The sequence below is a fragment of the Colletes gigas genome, unplaced genomic scaffold, assembly GCF_013123115.1.
Source record: "Colletes gigas isolate AHSC1104 unplaced genomic scaffold, ASM1312311v1 Colletes_gigas_Sc00002, whole genome shotgun sequence".
NCBI classification, from domain to species: domain Eukaryota; kingdom Metazoa; phylum Arthropoda; class Insecta; order Hymenoptera; family Colletidae; genus Colletes; species Colletes gigas.
Genome location: NW_025106631.1, coordinates 3,193,347 through 3,212,685, shown reverse-complemented (window position 1 = coordinate 3,212,685; position 19,339 = coordinate 3,193,347). Strand labels below are relative to the sequence as shown.

Genomic DNA, 19,339 nt, shown 5'->3' with positions numbered 1-19,339 from the left:
ATTAGGCCAAAATAAATTTATGTATCCACAGTCGACGGTGCAAAGAGGGTGATCTTCAAAAGTTTATAGTTCCTTCGAGGGATATCTTCGTAAATATTTAAACATTTTATTATATAGTAGTTGTTTGTCTTTAACGGTTATTAGCGTCGCTTATGCATATGCTTTTTCAACAACATCTATTGTCTTTATAGTTCTCTAAACATTCGCATCTTTAGCAACGACGTCAAACACATTGACTGCCACGTCACCCAATACATCGGGCGACAGAACTTTCAACAGCGAAGCTAAAAGAAAATAAATTCAAACAGGCTTCATAAATTTCAGCGAAGCTGTTACCGAAGCAGTTTACAATTGTCTGAAATCAAAGTTTTCGTTTTCGTAAACAATTTTACGGTCTTGGACTTGGCAGTCGACGTGTTGAACAAGTAATCCGCGCAATCTTTCTTTAAATACGTATACACATCTTTGTTATTAGCCTAGTTTAGGATTCAATGACAAGTATTATACCATTATATTCTTCGTGCAGTGTGTATTCTCTAATATATCTGGAAAAGGTTGCTCTTTCTTTCAAATCAACACTTTATCGACTATCGCTACAGAACTGTTACATTTCAAAGCTTTCAAATAATAATCGTAAGTTGTAAAGAGCCTTCTCTCCTGCGCGGCTCGTATTTTACACAGAAACGTATACGTGCGTCGTTAATCGTTAGAAAATGTTATTTTTTTTTCCTCAGCAAGTTTCTATTAACATTATTAGTTCGTATCGGTGATATTAGTCAAAATTCACGATATACGAATGAACTCGTAAAAAGGTCACGATCGTTCGTACTGTAACGTCATGAGCTTGGTTTCTAAAATTTCTTTAGGAAATAGTAAAGTCCTACTGTACACACGAGAAAACAATTACGAATTTAATATTCGTACGACTCGTCGTGTTTAAATATATGAGAAATATACGAGTACAATAATAACACGAATTAAATCTAAATACTCTTGTGGTCACAAGCCTTAAACATTAGCAAAAATCTTTTTAATGTTTACACGCAACCAGTACGACTTAGAGGTCTTTGGTTTTGCCCCCGAAGTGTCGTCTGACGTTGCAAATTATGTTTTGAGGTAGATAAGTATATTCTTCAAATAGCTTTTCACAGCTATCGGTAAAGCTAAACCAAAGGATAAAAGTTTCTCGTCAAAGAAAAAATGCCACGTTAAGTTTAAATTTTTTATGTATCGAATTTCCCCGCTCCGTGAGAGTTTTTTTTATCCGACTTGTGATTCATGTTTAGAACTGAAAGGTTTAACGATGAAGTAGCACGATGCATTCTAAAAAGTATTGCTTTTATTCTAACGAACTCTTGTTCGAAGTTACCGTGAAAGTATCGAGCGCCAAACGTGTCGTTCCGCATTTCAAAATTCGCACGATCGCGATGAAGTTACTCTGACCGATATCAACATTCTATACAGATGAGTGTAACAAACGCGATGTCGAGTGTGTCGAGAATGTCTCGTAAAGATTCATCAAGTACGAAAACCTGAAATTTACCGAGACTCGAATATCGCGTCGAGAGATTATCGTCACCATTTGGTGTCCATCTTTCATCATCACATTCAACTGTGGTTACATCTTTTAATTGTATTACACCATTCAAATATTATATACTATATTAATTTTATATCGTCGTTTACCTTACTCTCAAAACAATACCAATGACAATAAATATTTAACACTGCCCGTTATAACAATATAATCTTTCATCGTAATCAATGAAAATGCCATCTAGATTTTCCTAACTCGTTTTTTGTTTCCTTAACCTATGAAGGGTATACTTTACCTCCGCATTTCAGGTACTATCTTTGTACCTACTTCTCACCTGAGTTTAAAACCGCGTGAAAAAAACACATAACTTCGATATATTCGGAACAAAATATTACTCTGTAATTCTTTGTCATGACAATGATGTGCAATAATTTTCTATTTATTTAGATTTTGTTTCACATTCAAGATGCTTGGCGCGCGTCTTGTTATCAAACAACGAAACATACAGACGAAGGGTGCGCGTACACATTGCAATTTTGCAATCGTTGATAAAATACTTAACTTACATTAAATCCCGCAGAACGCTCGTATTCTACGAACTTTTTTCTCTAAAATTTGATCTCTCAACTCATAAATAATAACGGAACAGGATTATCGTAATGCCATACAATACTGTAATACTCTTCAATGAATTCTACTTTTCACCATTTTAACCGTGTACAATTTACGGAATATTACCTTACACCGCATACCGTGACGTGCAATTTGTTGTTTAAACGAGGGGATCGTTATCGAGATCCATCTCTTCGACGGTTATGTAAAGACCCTCTTCCTCGTACGTAGACTCGTGCTTTGCTAAAACTTTTAGTAACGGCCGGAGTTTCATCCACCACTGGTATGTTGGAATGCGATGCCTATAAAATTAAAAAGAAAAATAATACTTGACGTAAAACTGTTCGAGCTAAGCACGTATATCTGTAGTTTGTATTAAATTTTATGCACTCACTCGAAATCAGTATCTTCGATCAGATCTGAGAATGGTGTAAATCTGTACTGCCTTCGCACTATACCGATCATAACCGCAGTGTTGGCATCCATAGTTCTCGTTTGGCCTTCTGCGTTGGTATTTTTCTTTAATTGTTCGCTGAACCATTCGACCGCCTTAGAACCCATCTTTGTACCCAAATTTCGGTCAAACGGCGTCGGTGAACCACCTTGTTGCATATGACCTAGAAAAATATTTCTATTGTTTGTAAAACGATGTTGCAAAAAATTATAGTATATTGTAGCGTTAGTCAACTGTCAAATGCATACCAATAATGTTCATTCTACAACTGAACAGACCCTTTCCTTCCTCGCTAAATAGTCTCTGCATGAAATCTGTATTGTAATTCAAATTGGCGTTCTCATTTCTTAGAATAAGACCTCTTTGTACGCCCTCGGACATCTTGGCGGCCATCGCGATGACATCTTGATTTAAATCTTTGATATTAAACTTTTCCTCGAAAATATATGCTGCGTCGGATCCACCGGCTAATCCAGCAACTGTAGCTAAATAACCGCAATAGCCACCCATAGTTTCGATAATAAATACTCGGCGTTTTGTACCCTGCGCCGATTGACGGATTCGATCACAGATCTAAAAATAAACATGAAGTCACGATCCTAACATTAAAAAATCATTGACTAATATTAAGAAACTACAATTAATTTTACCTCCGTAATTTCATTTAAAGCAGTATCACAACCTAACGAAAATTCTGTCCCAGGAACATTGTTACTGATAGTCGCAGGAATCATAGCAATAGGAATTCGAAATTCTTCGTACTTATCCCTAGCTTTGTAGAAAGTAAGCCCTGTTTGGTAGCCCTTTCGAAAGGAAGTAATGGTTTTATAATAAAAAAAAATACAGTTGCTCCAAATAGCGTTGCTATCAAGTGGCTTTTAACGATCGTTACCTCAAATCCTCCTATAATAAGTAAAGCTTGAATTCCAAATTCCTTGAGCTTCTGAGCAATTTGCGGTAACTGATCTTCCTTCGGCGGAGTACGTTTTGTTCCTAAATAAGCACCACCTTGAGCTACCCATCCGGTAACAGAAGGCCAATCCATCAGTTTGAACTTTCCGGACGTGAGACCCAATATTCCATCGCAAATACCGTAAACCTGGAAATATATGCTGTGAGATTTCTACTATAAAAATCAAGAATAAAAACAAACAATTATAATACAATACCTTGTCGCCCCGATAAATACAGTTTCTAACAAAGGAACGCACCGCTGCATTCATACCGCAAGAAGGCGATCCTATATGCATTACACCTAACGTGTAGTGTTCCTGAAACAAAATTTTCTAATAATTCGACGGAAAAATTTGTCGTTGATCCATGCAGCGTACACATAAAACACGAACACATTCTGTAGTCTGACGTAATGTTCGGTATTAATTATCGTATGATGCTTATGCTCATTCCCATCCGCTTAGCAAAACACTTGCTACGTACAAAAAAAAAAATACATGAAAATTATAGTAGTAATAATCTGATGATGTAAAAGTTGGTTAACTCACTTGTCCACATAAAGTGAATTGCTAGTTTAGAAGGAAAAGATGAAAAGTGTTAGAAAAGGGCTGTGCACAACTAGGCGTGAACGATATTCAGCAAAAAATAAAAATAAAATGACACTCATAGCTCTTTCTAAACAAATTTACCTTTGTCAATGCGGGGCCATTACTTTCCTGAAGCAATATTAAATAATACATATAATATAGGTAATTGTCCACTTCCGTGTACGTGTATGTTAATCATTAGAACTGAAAATCTTCATATTACTCTTGTTTTTCAGCGGTTATTTATTAAATTAATAGTTCGATAAATTCATATTTGCATAGTTATTGATTAATAGCTCCGACAGAAGATGTTAAGTTCATGGTAATTCTAAATACTATAATAGTAAATATACGACGATAACATACTTTATGCGGGTCATGATCCACGGGCGCCTTTAGACGAGTCAACATCTTGTACGTCTCTAAATTACGAGCGAATCCTCTAAAAATAGTTTTGATGATGTATAATACAATTCGTAGACAAATATATGTTACAGACAATTTAGCTTACTTTCCACGAAGTTGAACGGCAAGGTCCCAGTTTTTATCGGCCATAGCTTGTGCTACTGCTTTTGTACGACGAACGCACTCCATAAGCGGTAACCTAACCGCTTGATTTCCGTCTAATGTAACGACACAAGCTTCAGTCTCCGGTGTTGCTTCCATCAAAGTCATCACGGATTCTGCACCCATTCGACAACCCTATGGAATATTATTAAATTCATAAAATGTTCTCCAATTAATCAGAACTAATGCTGATACTGTTCGAATATCTTTGATCAATTAATCATGCATATCAATTTAAAGAAAGCACTAACCAAAACTCTGTCAAAAGCCGATGGATTACCACCTCTTTGAACATGACCAAGCACGGTGATCCTAGTATCTTGTTGTAGCTTTGCAACGACGACATCGTGAACTTTCTCGGCAGTAATTGGCTCGCCATTCCTGTCCACGGCTCCCTCAGCTACGATAATAATATTAAGTCGTTGTCCAGTGAGCCGTTCCTAGGAAATAAATATTCCCAATCTTGAAATGTTTACAGAAGGCTCAAATGGCGAATCGTGTGAACAATTAAAAGCACAAATGCCATCCACAGAATAATCTCAGCTAAAGGGAAACGAATTTTAAATTTAATGAACCTGATACGTGGACATCAAGTAAAATAATATCAATGAACACATATGATTAATGCACATTACGTTACCATACGAAAAACCTGTTAACGTTAGTTAAATTCAAAAATGTTTAATTAACGTGCACCTAAATAGTGTATAAAAGCACGCTACACAGAGTAAAGCTTACCGTGAGAAACAAAGAGATAACTAAAATGATCAAAGAATATCTGTTTCCATCTGTTACCGAACTAGAAACGATAAAGTATAATATTTAAAGAAAAAATTATTTCTCTGCGTATAGTAAACAATAGGGATATACAGCTAACTTTATTTAACCGTGTAAAAAATTATAAAAAAAAAAAAAAAAAGAAATTTCGAACCTGCAGCAATTTTCTGCACAGCTTGCTTGGCCAATCCTGCTCAGGTGGCCACTCTGGGATGAACACAAAATCAGCTTCGCAACATATGGCTGCCACTAGAGCCAGGTAACTGTAATAGTATGTTATAAAAGCTAGCTAAAAATGTTAAGATAATATGAAACGATCGATAACTATTTTAAATCAAAGAATTAATGGTTTTCGTACAGGGCCAATAAAAAATATAAAGATCCCGGCTGTTTCCGTAATATCTATGAACAACTGTTACGCGCAAAATTTTAATGTATCTGATCAGTAATTAGCATACTTTTATTTCATCGCAAAGTCTAACTACATCGATGAAGGAGCAGCACACGTTTAATAATGAATGATATGAGATATATAATAATGTCTGGCCATGGTAAGATTTTATTGTAGGTAGATATATGTCTGTAGGTATTAATGTAATGATCTATCAAGGACGTGCCTGTCGCAAAGCTTCGCAAAGTTCCTCGACCCAATCACCTGTCGGTGGTGCTTCAGGTATAAAGGAATAACATGCTTCCGAAGATAAACTTGAGGCTAACGTCAGATACCTGAAAGACTCTATCTTTATTATCTTTCCTATATTAAATTTAACTTATTTAAATTTGTTCGTATTGTCTTAACGAATAATTTGATTCTGTGTACAATTGGAAAGAGGAAATAAGTATAATATGAAGTGGCAGTTTTTCTTTTTGTTGTGTGACATGAACAACACAAGTAAGCAATCAGAAATACACGAAAAAATGCAAATTATAAAATTTGTTAAATTAAGTTAGTGAAATACAACATTGTGACCAGAGATTTCGAAAATTCCTAATCAACATGCCTGCTCCAACTTTCTACATAGTTTATCAGGCCAGTCAGCAGGAGGTGGTGACTCCGGGCAGAAAACAAAATCTGCTTCTGCAGCTAAAGCACCCACAATTGCCAGATACCTATCCAAAAGTTAACCAAACCTATAGATCGTATTACAGGACTGAACGTTATTTAATTAATTAAAAACTACCATTTCAACAGTGCATGTCTTTTATGCCGCTGAAATATCAATATTTCTCAGAATACAATTAAGATTTTTTTAATTATTATAAAATAAGTAAATAAATAATATGTATTGTTTCTCTCACCGAAACAAACGATACAAGTATATATCCGCTCGGTAAATATTTTCTAATGACGCGTAACAGTTAACTTACCCGCAATGGCGACCCATAACTTCCATAATGAATGTTCTTTGATGAGAATATGCAGTACTGACGATCGCATCGATGCTCTCAATAATACGATGCAACGCAGAATCGGTACCAATGGTCATATCGGTTCCGCAAAAATCATTGTCGATCGAACCCACCATACCGACGATATGCAAGTGTTGAAACTTATCCGCTTGCTCCGCAGTTATTTCACCTAATGATCACGGAATATCATAAATATATGCAATAATTGTAATAAAAATTTGAGCAAAAATCACTTTGTCCTTACCAGTCTGTGCTAACTCTTTTAGTAAATCAGCCCATTCTTCTTTGAAAAGGTTTGCACCGGTAAGGGAACCATCACCACCAATTACAACTAGATTAGTTATTCCGCGAGTTACTAAATTTTTAGCTGCTTTTCTGCGACCAGAGCGTTCTCTGAATTCTTTGCATCTAGCAGAACCTATTACTGTACCACCCTAAAATGCACATATGATTAGTATGTACCTTATACCATCGCTCGTGATGATGTAACAGAAAGTAGTATGACTGCATACATACCCTATGAATGATGCAAGATACAGAGGACCAAGATGCCTCCACAATATTATTTCCGCCATCCACCATGCCCTGATAGCCTTCTTTGATAAAGAAAACTTTGCATCCTAAATAAATCCCCATTCTAACGACTGCTCTCACCGCAGCGTTCATTCCTGTGAAATGTATCGCAATAAACATATGATTAAATATACTTTGCATAATATTTATATTCCATTGAAGCTGTATTTTTCTTACCTTGGGAATCACCTCCACTGGTAAAGACTGCGATGCCTTTACCTTTGTGACTACCAGGCTTTATAAATCTTTGTGCTGCTAAATCTTCTGCCATGTCTAGACCGTAGTATTGCTTATGTCTCTGCAAAGTAAATAACAATAATACTTTATGACACATTATCGGTAAACATTGATTTGTTTGCCTGTGTTATAGACTCATCGACTTGAACTTCTGTAACGTCCATGGTATTGTAACAAAGATCCATGGGAATGTGCATTGGAAGGCCAAGATAATTCCGTGAAAACATCTAATCAAGTTTTTTATCAATATGTTAACTAATACAACCGTGTAACAAAAAGTGTAATTCATCGTATGTATCGTAGCTATTTCATACATAACTCACTTGTGGAAAAATTGTAGAAAGTTTCAAATTTTGCTCGAGAGGTTTTCTTTTTTTACTTATTTGACTATTACTTTCAATTTTGACATCTCCTGAAAACCGTATACCTTGCATATGTCTAACAGAATTTTAATCTATACTCTCTAAACTTAACTCTACATTATTTTTTATAGTTCTGATAAACTTCAAGTTAATCTCTATGATAATTTTATGGTTAATATGTTACCTTTTGTTGGAATTAAAGACTGAATGGAATCCTCTTTTTCCACATGGTCTTTGGTTAGACAAGTACATAATGTACTACTATTATTTACAGACATGCCTCGAGAAAAATGTGTGCAACGAATTTAAAAAAAAAAAATTAAAAGAGTAATATGTTACATGTACAAAGAATATAACCTCGGATAAACAAAAAATAAAAGTATTAACATTAGAAAACTGTTTTATTGCAACATGAACATAGGCTTGATGCAATTTAAATATGGACTTATCAACTTAGAGATGTATTCATATTTACAAATTCTTCTATTTTCGGATACGATGTTTATTATCTTTATAACATAAAATTGAAACGTACATTCTAGTTTTGCTTTAATAGCAACATACATTGCATAAGTATCGTTTCGTAGCGATGTAATATGTGACGTGAAATCGTAAAATTAAATTTATAGATTATCGTATCTATTAGGCATCGTGAATGAAGCGAAACGCATCCACACCAGGTATTATTTTCTCAAAGGGCATTGCAACACAAAAGTTCTTCGAGCAGTCCTTCATATTTTAAAATAAAATAGCATGTGTACAAAGAATCAATGGAATCTGGCACAGACTCAAATTGCCGCGCATCAAAACATCAGAACAACAGCAATACGCACAGTATAGATCATTTGAATTAGATTGTCTAACAACGGGATATTTTCTCTACGAACACCACTATACGTACAGTTGTCGATATAATTTATAAAACAGGCAAATCGATACGGTACGTTCACGCGTTATTTTATTCAATTTTGCTAATCGCGATCGAGAACTGTTTGTCCGTTGCAATGTGTATACGATGTAATGTCACACTGTCACTGACAATCAATCGGACAGGGTGGATCATCCATTATCGTTGAATGTCACACAGGTAAAGTAGGTCTTCGTTCTACTCACCTAATGAAAATATATCCGTTTACGATGAAAATCAGAGCGGGGACGATCCTCTTGATCTTAAAGTGAATGAAGAATTCGCGGTCATCCGACTAAAACGTCAGATACCGCTTCCACGTCTTGTGCCTGACTAAAACTGAAGGTGACCTTTATCTGTGCCTTCTGTACGAAGCCCTCCCCCACCAAACGGTATCGGTTGCTTCTCGCCCCACTCCATAATAGAATTAAACTTAGGAAACGTCCGTAGATGGTGTTAGTGGCACGTTCGTCCACCAATCACCGGGCTTCGTCGCTCCCGCTGCGTTCCCGGAAACTATTTTAAATCTTGTCTACTAAAAACTTTGACATCGAACGTTATCTATGTGTCAAAATCGTTTGTCAATAAGGATAGACGATTGGTTAGGAGTACGAAAATAGCAAAAGAGCCAGTATCCTCGTACGCCAACATGTCCTAACTCGATTCGCAACATTATGAAATTACTCCATACCCAAGCATTCGAACACATTTTGGCCTGAGAACCAATTTGCACTATAAATTCTTTTATATGACGCTTAAATATGCACAATTATCCCACGCTGAAGAACACTGGTACAAAGGAAGAGGATTCGTCGCGGATACGTGTCGGTAGCCTCGTAGTTACTTACCTCCGTTTCCTAGAATGTTTCGTCATCGCGCATCACCAATCGACCCGATTTTTTGCCGGAAAGAATTCGATGATTCCATTCGTTGCTTCTTGGTGTTATTTATAAATGGCGCTAGAACTTCGTTGCGTCTTCCTTTTAATCTTGCTCTTTTATTAGCGTTTATTACTGTACGATTAAAACGACATTAATCTATGACAATCTAGATAATTGACGAACAACAAACCCATGATCATGGAACAACAAAAACCAGAAACGATTAAAAATGATTAACATTTTTCGTCTCTTTATCTATCGCGATCACCGCCCGATGGCTACGAACAGCAATGGATCCTCACGAGATTACTACGCATAAAAAATCCTTGCAACATCTAACCGTGGCTTACGCAAGCTCTGCTAGATAACGTCCCAAAGGCCAATATAAGTCTTAATTACTCTTAGTAACAAATTGGAATAAAATTTCGATCATTTAAATTCAAGCATTTAAAAAAATTGAAATTTTTAACAGTTCATACTGTACACGTATTGTACTTGAAAAAATCTAGCTGAAAAATAATAAAAAAAAGCTTCCCAAATCTGTTTGCAAGACAACAGCGACAAATAAATAATTCTGGGTTTAAAATAATTTGTAATTACCTATTATTTTCCTTTTCTTGGTATTTATGGGAACGCCCCTAGCAATAGGCAATCCGATCTGACGCAACCTTACGCTTTGAAGACGTGGAATTCGTAATATATAGTTAAAAACACCTCCATAATTGGTGGTCCTTAATATTATTCATAAGAGTATGCTAAACACTCATCTTCGAACAGAACGGGATAAAGACAAGCAAAGAAACAACTAACGAACTAATAAATCGAATGCCTCGTGGACTACAAAGCTGCAATAAAAAACAAACGAACACGCAAAATTTCTATTATGCATTAACTAAAAACATACTAGTGGCCGGATAACTTTAGCGAGGCTAGTTTTGCTTCAGTCTCTAAAAAAAACTTTTTTTCCTTTTACACATACATTAAGTTTTTATTTACAAATTGTTATATTTAATTATAAAGTAAGCTAATAAATACTCGTTTAAAATAAGTATTCAATTAACGTATACTTTCTCAACTTGTAATTCTCCACAAAATTTGCTTAATACTTAAGGTGGCCGGATACTTTTGTGACCAACAGTAAAATAAAAAAAAAAAAATGAAAAAAGAAAATAGTATTCGCGTCGCATACAGACGACGCAGGTATCATATTTAGGAAAACTCTCAAGGTATGGCCGCGGAAGCTTGAACGCGTCGATGTCCGACGATCACGATCGTCGAATAAGAAAACCAGTCATTCAAGATCCGAGACTTCTCGAATTTCGACGCCATCACCTGGGAATAACGTTTCTACGTACCGACCTCTACGTACTCGACGAAAACGATGCCCACGTCCGATTCAGGGACTCTCAACCACGTTCTGAACGTTAAAAAAAAAAGAAAGGAATAAGTCGTGTTCGACTACGTCGATTCACCCAACGATCGTTTCGAAGCTTTGCAACACGATCTTACAAGGGTTGAGACTCGCTGATCCGACGGTCCTCCTTTTCGAATTCTCTTGCTGCGAGACGCCTGGCACTTTTGCTTTTGATTCGAGCGGGGAAAGCCATTTTTTCTTTACATTCCTAATTTTGTTTCATTTCATAGTAGATCGGCTACTCATAGCAAAAAGATCCTCTTCTACCAGTAATGCGTATAAATTGTGCAAAAAACGTAGCATGATTAATCTTAGGTAGGCCCTTCTTTTTTTCCGAAAAGGCACGTACATATACATAGTACTTCATATATGTATATATATGTATGTATAGTATCTACATAATGCGTAATCGCGTGTACAAGTATACATGTAGACGTATCTTCGGACACGAATAAACAAAATAAGGGGAATACGTCTAATACGATGATACTCATAATCAGCAATTGTAATCGATTAATGGTTAAGGCGACGAAAAATTTGCCGGGAGCGTTGCGTTCTATTTTTCGTCGATCCCCGTTTATCACCGGTTCCGAGTTCCTTTTTTCGCGACGTCTTTGCCCCGAACGCCAGCCCATCGACTCCCTTCCATCGTAATTCCGATCACACCACGGATGGAAAACAAAAAAATATCACCACACGCTGTACACGATCCGTAAACTCGGAATAAATTTCTTCTCCCATGTGCCTTTCCTCGTTCGAGTCAGGGTGAACAAAAGTCGAACCTAACCTCCTACCTACGCTAATCCTTTCTAACCTAGGTGCAACGAACTTCGAACCAACAATAACGAAGATGACGGCGATGACCGATGATAGTAGTAACGCTAATAGTAACGAAGAATCCTTATCGCATAGGAACACTTGTGCTCACACACCTGCGTAACGTTTTTCAAACCAAATTCTAGAATCTGTACTCGGAAACACTGTCGGGGAGCCATTCACGATGCTCGAACTGGAAACAAATTTTTCGGTAATCGTGCCGGTAATTTATTATCGGCATTCAAGGCTCGAGAATAAGTTCAGATTTTAGACAGTTAATTCCAGTACAGATTTCAACTTGGCAAAGAAGATTGTCTGTAAGCATCGCAACGAACGTGCTCTCTTTCTCTCTTTCTCTCTCTCTCGCAACAACTACCGGTACATCGTCGCTGGATTCAGTATAGGAAACATGTACTTCGGTACAGGCTCAGGCTATGCTCGCCTAAGTCAGCGTTGGGCAAATTTTAATCAAAGTAACGATCGGCAATTACGATTAAAATGGATAATGGTTAATCGGTCACGAGGGTAGACGATTAAATCACTCGCTACGATCGTCGATCAAAGTAATCGTTATCAGTGCTTTAACAAGGTGGAAAGAACACTTGTTCATGGCATTACAATTTTATCTTAATAATAAATGGTCATCGGTTCGCCCCTCGTGCTTAAAATTTTAGCTTTGACAGACATTTGATACAGATTTTTGTACAGTAATGCAAAACATTTACGTACATATGTTTTATTACTGTACCAAACGTAGAAATATTTAGAAAACACCAAAACTTTTGTGCTAACATTAAAAAATGTAACTTTGTTACGATGGCAAGTGACAAACGATTAATTCAATCATCGATCATCGTGTTCGACGAACGTTAAACGCAGTCGGTGCTAACTAAATTTTTAATTTAAAAAAAATTCTATAGATCTTATTTTAGTTTTAGAGTAGAGGTAATCGATTAATGCCCAACTCTGGCCTAAGTCCTTGTACACTGTTGGCTCTCGCATTTCGTTCACTTCTATCTCCGATTCATCATAATTCTCGCTATCACCGAGCCCGATGGTATCCCAGAACCCGATGATATTGCTGAGGCAAGGCAACCGAGGTTATAGTGTTCTCTTCTCTCAGACATTTTATCAGAATTTATTATTTCGTGTAAACGTTTATAATAATTATAATTTACAATTACGATGGTTGATGATAAATACAAATAGAACAACGTAAGTCGGGACGAGGAAATCAGGTAGGTTCAACGGATAAAACAGGTATCGGAAGTGGTTTACGGAGGCTAGCTTCTTCAACGAGTGGAACGAGACAATATCCGACGAATCAAGGGACATAGTAAATCGGAATGAAAGACGATGCGTTTTGTCGTACGTAATTATAACGCAAAACGATAAAACATTTTGACAATCGATATATTCATTGTAAACCCTTGACACGATTTAATAAAAAATACGAACGGGTGGGGGAGGATGGCAAAGGAAGATGGCGCAGGAAGAGACCAAAATAAGCGAATCGTAGTTAGGATAGATCTCTGCAACCTGCGAAGAATATTCGCTCTTTTTTTTAATGTATCGCGTTAATTTGCCATGATGGTTATACATATATATATATATATGTTTAAAAAATAATAATAAATAAATAAATGAAAAGGCGTAACATTTACATATCTTAAAACTGAAGAAAAAAAAAAGATACCGCAAGGCGATAAAAGACCGAGCGTCGATTGAATCGAATTGACGTTTTTTTTTTTTTTATTGAGGAACAGAGGAATACGCGTTTTTGGAACGGTTTGTTGAACGAACGTCGACGATTCGGGAATTTGAAAAAGGACGAAGGTAAAGGGGGAGGGAGGTGGGGGGTGGAACCATGAATACCGGTACCAGCGAAAAAATGGTCGAATAGTACAAATATAGCGTTTGGACCTGCTGCGCGAGATCGAGACGAGTATCGTGTAACAGGCAGCAAACGAATGAACTCGTTACCTTGAATATGATCAGGGTTGTATAATATCGTGACGTAACAGCTACCCCGGTCCCGCTCAGCTGGCCCATCTTTAATAAACTGGTTTCAAGGATGCTCTCTCCGAAGATCTTTCTGCACCCCTTCATCGTTTCATTCTCACTTTTTAGTCTCTCTTGCATCGGTAACTGATACATTGACGATAAATAACGTAGAAAGCGCGCGGCTCGATCAGCGTTTGCGAATGAAATTCCCATCGATCGCGATAGCAAATCCACTACTGCCCCACCATCGATTGCCCGATGTAATCAATCGCGTGGAAACCGTACGAAATCGATCTTACGGCTACCTTTGCAAAATCGACTCTTTTTCTTTTTTTTTTTCCCCCTCTTTTAACTCTTTGTTCCCGGAACGTTCATTCGCTTTCGTTCGTTTTGATACGACAGAAAACACGGACACATCGAAAGATACAACACGTCAGGAAAACGTTTACCCACACACACGTTGTAATATCGATAATCGTTAACTTGTTTCCATGTAGTTACACATTTACGTTTTTAGTGTGTTTGTTTGTTTAAGGGTTTAGGAGTAGGCGCGCGTATATTACACGTACTTACAAGTATATGTGCCATACGAGACGAAGAATGCGACACAGTTTTTTTCTTTCTTTTTTTTTCTTTTTCTTTTTTGTTTCTCTATGCTCCTCGAAGCATTTGGTACGGGGGGATGGAATTGGACCGAACCAGAGGCGGACGGTGGATGTTCAAGGGACCTGAGCCAAACATTTTGCGACAAAAGAACAAGATCAATAAAAAAAACAAACCAAAGCGAAAACGTACTTGTTATTTCATTTATTTTGCATATCGTAAAAAAAAGTTGACTGGTTTATAACATAGAAACAAATGGAATTTCTTCGGTTTTTGTTTTATTTAAGTCGGCGAAAACTGAAATATTCTCGCCATAGAATTTTTATGTAAAAACGTAAAAATGGATTTTTCTCGCGGCCCTCAAATAATTAGAAGCAATTAGTTCGTACATATATACATATCAATCCGCCCCTGGACCGAGCGTATCCGTTGCATTCGAACGCGTCGATTTCGATTTAACGTCCGATTCCTTTTTCACTTGTTCGTTTCATGTTTTTCTCTCTTTCGTTTTCGGAATGGCAACGGGTAATATGTCCCTCGATTTTCGAAGTTTCGATTCGGGGCGATCGGACCCGTTAAATCCGTCGCCCCGAGAAACCAGCAATAATCATTCCCGATTTTGCGTGACGATTTCAATGAAGTTCGGTTTCAAGATGTTTTCTTCGAATTAAAAAGAAAAATCGTGAAAAAACTTGTGTATCATTTCTGTCGCGAGTCGAGTCCAAAAAAGTTATTCTACGCGATAGATAGTCCGGAAAAACGATTATACAATTGATGGAATTGCTGGAAACAACGAATGATATTCGAGCTATCGACAATTTCCACGAGATCGATCGTGTCTATAAACTGAATATATATATATACATATATGTTAAAGAGAACATCGGGACGATATAATTTTTTTTTTCGTTTTTTTTTTCTTAATACACGTACACAATTTGTTCTCGTTTTCTTCTTTTCCTTTCTTCCATTGCGATAGAAATTATCAAATCGACGGTAAATATCTGTTGTATATATATTATTGTGTATAATATATCTGTATATATATATATATATGTATATATGTATATATATAACATATATGGGGATAGGGGGAGAGAGATAGAGAGAGAGAGAGAAGAGGTGGGTGATCAAGAGGATGCAAGAGTAAGTCGAGAGTCAGGAAATAGGGACAAGAAAAATTTTTTCAAAGATCGTCGCGTAACAGATCGGTTGCTCGAAAAAAAAAAAAAAAGAAAAAAGAAATTGGTGTTCCCTTTCCTCCTCGATATTCGTGCAACTTGCAACAACGGACGGTCACAGCGTGTGTAAGGATTCAGAAACATATTTTTAGGACTATACGGCGTTTCACTCACCTCGATGTACTGCAATTTACACACGCCAACGATAACAGAACGCAATCTAGTAACGATTTTGTACGTACGGATTCAAGATCTTTTTGTTTCCTTTTAAGTGAGCATTCAAAACGTGCTAAACGTATCAGACGTTTACGGATACAAATTCCCAATGAAGGAAAAGGAAAGCGAATGCGTCGCGCCCCAAAAAAAAACTTAACGTTCTGTGTGTATATATGCCTGCTGTGTGTGTGTGCTCGCGCACACGCGCGCGGGAGCGTTTCAAATAACGGTGAACGTGCAATACGTAAAAAATAAAATGAAACAGTATCGAATGTAAAAGTAAGTCACCACCGATGTTGTTTTGGAACTTAATAACTTAATGTATTTTTACTCTCCTTTCTCCTCCTGCGTTCTTCCCTTCGTATAATAATATCGTACTTGCTAGACAATGTGAAATTTAATTTAATGACAACTGGATATAATGTAGTTAGATTCATTCATGCGTGCTTTTTTTCCCTTTGTCTTCTTCTCAAACCTTGGTTTCATTTTTCATGTTTTTTTTTTTTAGCGATATTTTAGATGGTAAATAGTGAGCAGATCCTGGGAGTGACAGTGTTTTCTTTTTTTTTTTTTAATGGTTATTCTTCGCATCCCGTGTCTCGTCCCAACGATATCAATTTTCTTTTTTTTTTTTTTGTTTTTACGGCACCTCTTCCCCAACGCACAATTTTCTTCGCGTGCCCTCGTTTGGATTTAGGCCCCGGGGGGCACACAAGCGTCGAAGCAACGTGCGTTTCTACGTTCCTCCTTGCTTGCAATTGAAGACATAGACTATGTCTTTTCAATCGTAAGACATGGAAGGCCATAGAAACGGACGTCGTCTCGACGCTCGTGTGCCCCCAAACCTTATAGTCGCCTTATTCGTTTTCCCCGTGCATCATGTTTCTCGACAACGTCGTACGACGAGACAGAGTTTGCGAAACAATACTCTTCCTGTCCTTTCCTCTGTTCATCCACAATTTGCTCCTTCCTACGCTTCCGTACACCGGGGAGTAAAAAAGCTGTCGCGAGGTCACTGCGCGCGCATAGACGCGGAGAAGCTTCAGATTTATGGAATTACACTGGCAAACATCGTACGTTCCACCACCTGGGGAGACACACCCATATATTATTCCAACAATCGAAAGGCTTTTTTACGCATTGCGACAGCTTTGTTGCTCCCCGCTGTACAAACACGGAGCAGACGCGTTCTTCTCGGAGAATTTTCGTGCCAGAGACTGGGCAAATTTTACCGCGGATTCGATCGTTTTCCTTCGTCGAGGACCGTGGACACAGCGACGCAGTCGCTTTTGAAAACTGAGCCAAATTTCCCCGAATTTGCTTTCCCTTCCGATCTTCGTTTACGATTGAAACTTTTACATTTTCGATCCCGTACCTCTGCCCCTCCCATCGAGAAGTGTACACGCGATAATCGTTCGGTCCTCGAGGAGAGGATAAACGGTCGAGAACGCTGGGATTCTCGCGTCCCAGACTTTCGAACCGGGCGTAACAGCTGTGGTGGTGTGCGGCGGTCGCATTGGGACAAAGAGGTCAGTATTCGCGGAGGAGATTAAGGAAAAAAGGGGGGTCTCGGAGCGGTGACGGTGGTATTGCGACTTTGTGGAAGGAAGGAAAGGAGACGTGGGAAGATGGACAGAGTGGTAAAGGTAGACCAGGTAGGTAAGTAGAGATAGAAAGGTGTGTCGGTGTTATGTACGTGTACGTGTACGTGTGTTTGTCCGTATGCGGGGAGAGACAGGGGTAGTGAAAGGAAGGAAGAAGGAAACGAGGTACGCGAGGGGACGAAAGGACAGGTGAATGGATAAATCGATCTCGGGTGGATGGATGGGTGAGCACTTCAAGGGACGGGGGGACGATAGAGAATAGGATGTTCTTATTAGGTTAGAAAGGACTTAAGTTTAGGAAGGTTAGTTGTCGCCGACCTCCTGTTGCTCGTCCGGCTCACCCTGCGTGTCACTGGTCCAAAGAGTGAGGTTGTCTCGCAAAAGTTGCATGATGAGCGTGGAATCTTTGTAGCTGTCTTCGTTAAGTGTGTCCAACTCCGCGATCGCGTCGTCGAACGCCTGAAACGTGCACAGAAAAGTCAATCAGGGTTACGAAACAACGTTCTGTTGTTCCTCGTTCGTTCGATTGTTGCTACGACGCGAATTTACTTCGTGCAAGATAGCAAGAATAGAAAATTGTACATGTGTACGAGGAGGTTAATGAAAAACACGAGCGATGCAAAGAATAGTTATTGATACAGTGGAGACACGTAATTGCAATCATCACACCACAACAAACATTGTATTGTTTCTTTCTCTTCTCTCTTTTGAATGGGTTAGTAAAGAAAAAACTCAAAAACGTACTTGCTGTAAGATGTACACGGCACACTGGTGTTATACGAGCTATGCTTATTTTCTTTGAGGTTATCACTCTCGAAAGATTTACACGAAGGAAAAACCAAGCGTGAAGAGAATTCTCTCGTTTGGGAGAAAAAAAAAAAAACCCTAACCTGTTTAGCCAGGTGACAAGCCCTAGCTGGAGAATTAATAATTTCATAGTAAAAAACGGAGAAGTTCAGAGCAAGACCGAGCCTGATGGGATGCGTAGGCTGCATCCTTGATTTTGCAATGTCAAACGCCTCTTGGTATGCCTTCTGTGAATCCTCGACTACCGCTGCAATGCAAACCGGGGAATCCAGATTACAACTTCCACAAAATTTAATGCACAACGGGACACGTTAAACGCTTTCGTCGATGCATTTACTTTGGGAACAGGAATGGACACCTGGCGGAGAAGGAGATCCTTGCGGGCACGTGTCGTTTAAAAACGCGACGAGATCTTGATCTACGAATTTTGCACGGAGAAAAATCTATCCCTCCACCAGTATGACAAAGCGAAGTTATTATTTTTTTTTTTTGCCTCCACTGCACCACTACACCATCCTTGAGCATCCTCACGCAACCGTGAACCTCGCTTTCGCGAATTATACCTGTTTGGCCAGCTGGCAGGCCTTGTCTGGTGAGTTGAGGATCTCGTAATAGAAAACGGAGAAGTTGAGGGCGAGACCTAGCCTAATCGGATGAGTAGGCTGCATCTTTGACTTGCTGATTTCGAACGCATCTTGGTATGCCTTCTGGCTGTCGTCTACCACAGCTGAATATATATATTTATATGTTACGTGTAAAATTATCAGCAGGGTTTTAAAACATCCTAGGTTCGGTGCATTTTCAAATTTCAAACCCCTGAACTGGTATCGTGGAGT

General features: G+C 38.2%; 2 protein-coding genes across 13 annotated transcripts in view; both read right to left on the bottom strand.

Moving 5' to 3' along the window:
- Positions 1 to 1,958: 1,958 nt before the first annotated feature.
- On the bottom strand, positions 1,959 to 9,358 carry LOC122399116 (ATP-dependent 6-phosphofructokinase). Of its 4 annotated transcripts, none has more exons than XM_043399550.1 (17): positions 9,184 to 9,358; positions 7,649 to 7,769; positions 7,415 to 7,566; positions 7,143 to 7,332; positions 6,857 to 7,067; positions 5,643 to 5,751; positions 4,963 to 5,151; positions 4,656 to 4,846; positions 4,511 to 4,586; positions 4,247 to 4,273; positions 4,106 to 4,126; positions 3,773 to 3,874; positions 3,496 to 3,702; positions 3,254 to 3,406; positions 2,852 to 3,176; positions 2,544 to 2,766; positions 1,959 to 2,451 (listed from the first exon to the last, which is right to left on the bottom strand). In XM_043399550.1, exons 2-17 carry the CDS (start codon positions 7,740 to 7,742, stop codon positions 2,310 to 2,312), a joined length of 2,412 nt encoding a protein of 803 aa, XP_043255485.1. In that variant the 5' UTR covers positions 7,743 to 7,769; positions 9,184 to 9,358; the 3' UTR covers positions 1,959 to 2,309. The 4 variants fall into 4 exon arrangements, with proteins under 4 accessions (XP_043255485.1, XP_043255478.1, XP_043255493.1 ...); XM_043399543.1 differs by lacking the exon at positions 5,643 to 5,751 and adding an exon at positions 6,490 to 6,598 and having other exon boundaries at positions 9,184 to 9,357; XM_043399558.1 differs by lacking the exons at positions 4,106 to 4,126; positions 5,643 to 5,751 and adding an exon at positions 6,490 to 6,598 and having other exon boundaries at positions 9,184 to 9,354.
- A 5,835-nt stretch (positions 9,359 to 15,193) lies between these two features.
- LOC122399923 (14-3-3 protein zeta) overlaps positions 15,194 to 19,339 on the bottom strand; it is a 42,121-nt gene continuing 37,975 nt past the window's right edge. For 8 of the 9 annotated variants that reach the window (XM_043401042.1, XM_043401050.1, XM_043401025.1 and 5 more), the window contains 2 exons: positions 19,067 to 19,230; positions 15,194 to 18,155 (listed from right to left, as the gene is read on the bottom strand). In XM_043401042.1, coding sequence (XP_043256977.1) covers positions 18,000 to 18,155; positions 19,067 to 19,230 — 320 coding nt within the window. In that variant the 3' untranslated portion in view covers positions 15,194 to 17,999. Of the gene's footprint in view, positions 18,156 to 18,586; positions 18,751 to 19,066; positions 19,231 to 19,339 lie in introns of all 9 variants that reach the window. The other variant, XM_043401016.1, reaches the window with a different exon arrangement.

Excerpts from the sequence above, each read along its gene's own strand:
- LOC122399116 (XM_043399550.1), bottom strand. The coding sequence starts at position 7,742 with ATGGCAGAAGATTTAGCAGCACAAAGATTTATAAAGCCTGGTAGTCAC. Across the intron at positions 5,752-6,856 it reads GTTATGGGTCGCCATTGCGG|TTACCTGGCTCTAGTGGCAG; the intron begins GTAAGTTAACTG and ends ATACTATTACAG. Across the intron at positions 2,452-2,543 it reads ATCGAAGATACTGATTTCGA|GCATCGCATTCCAACATACC; the intron begins GTGAGTGCATAA and ends TTAATTTTATAG.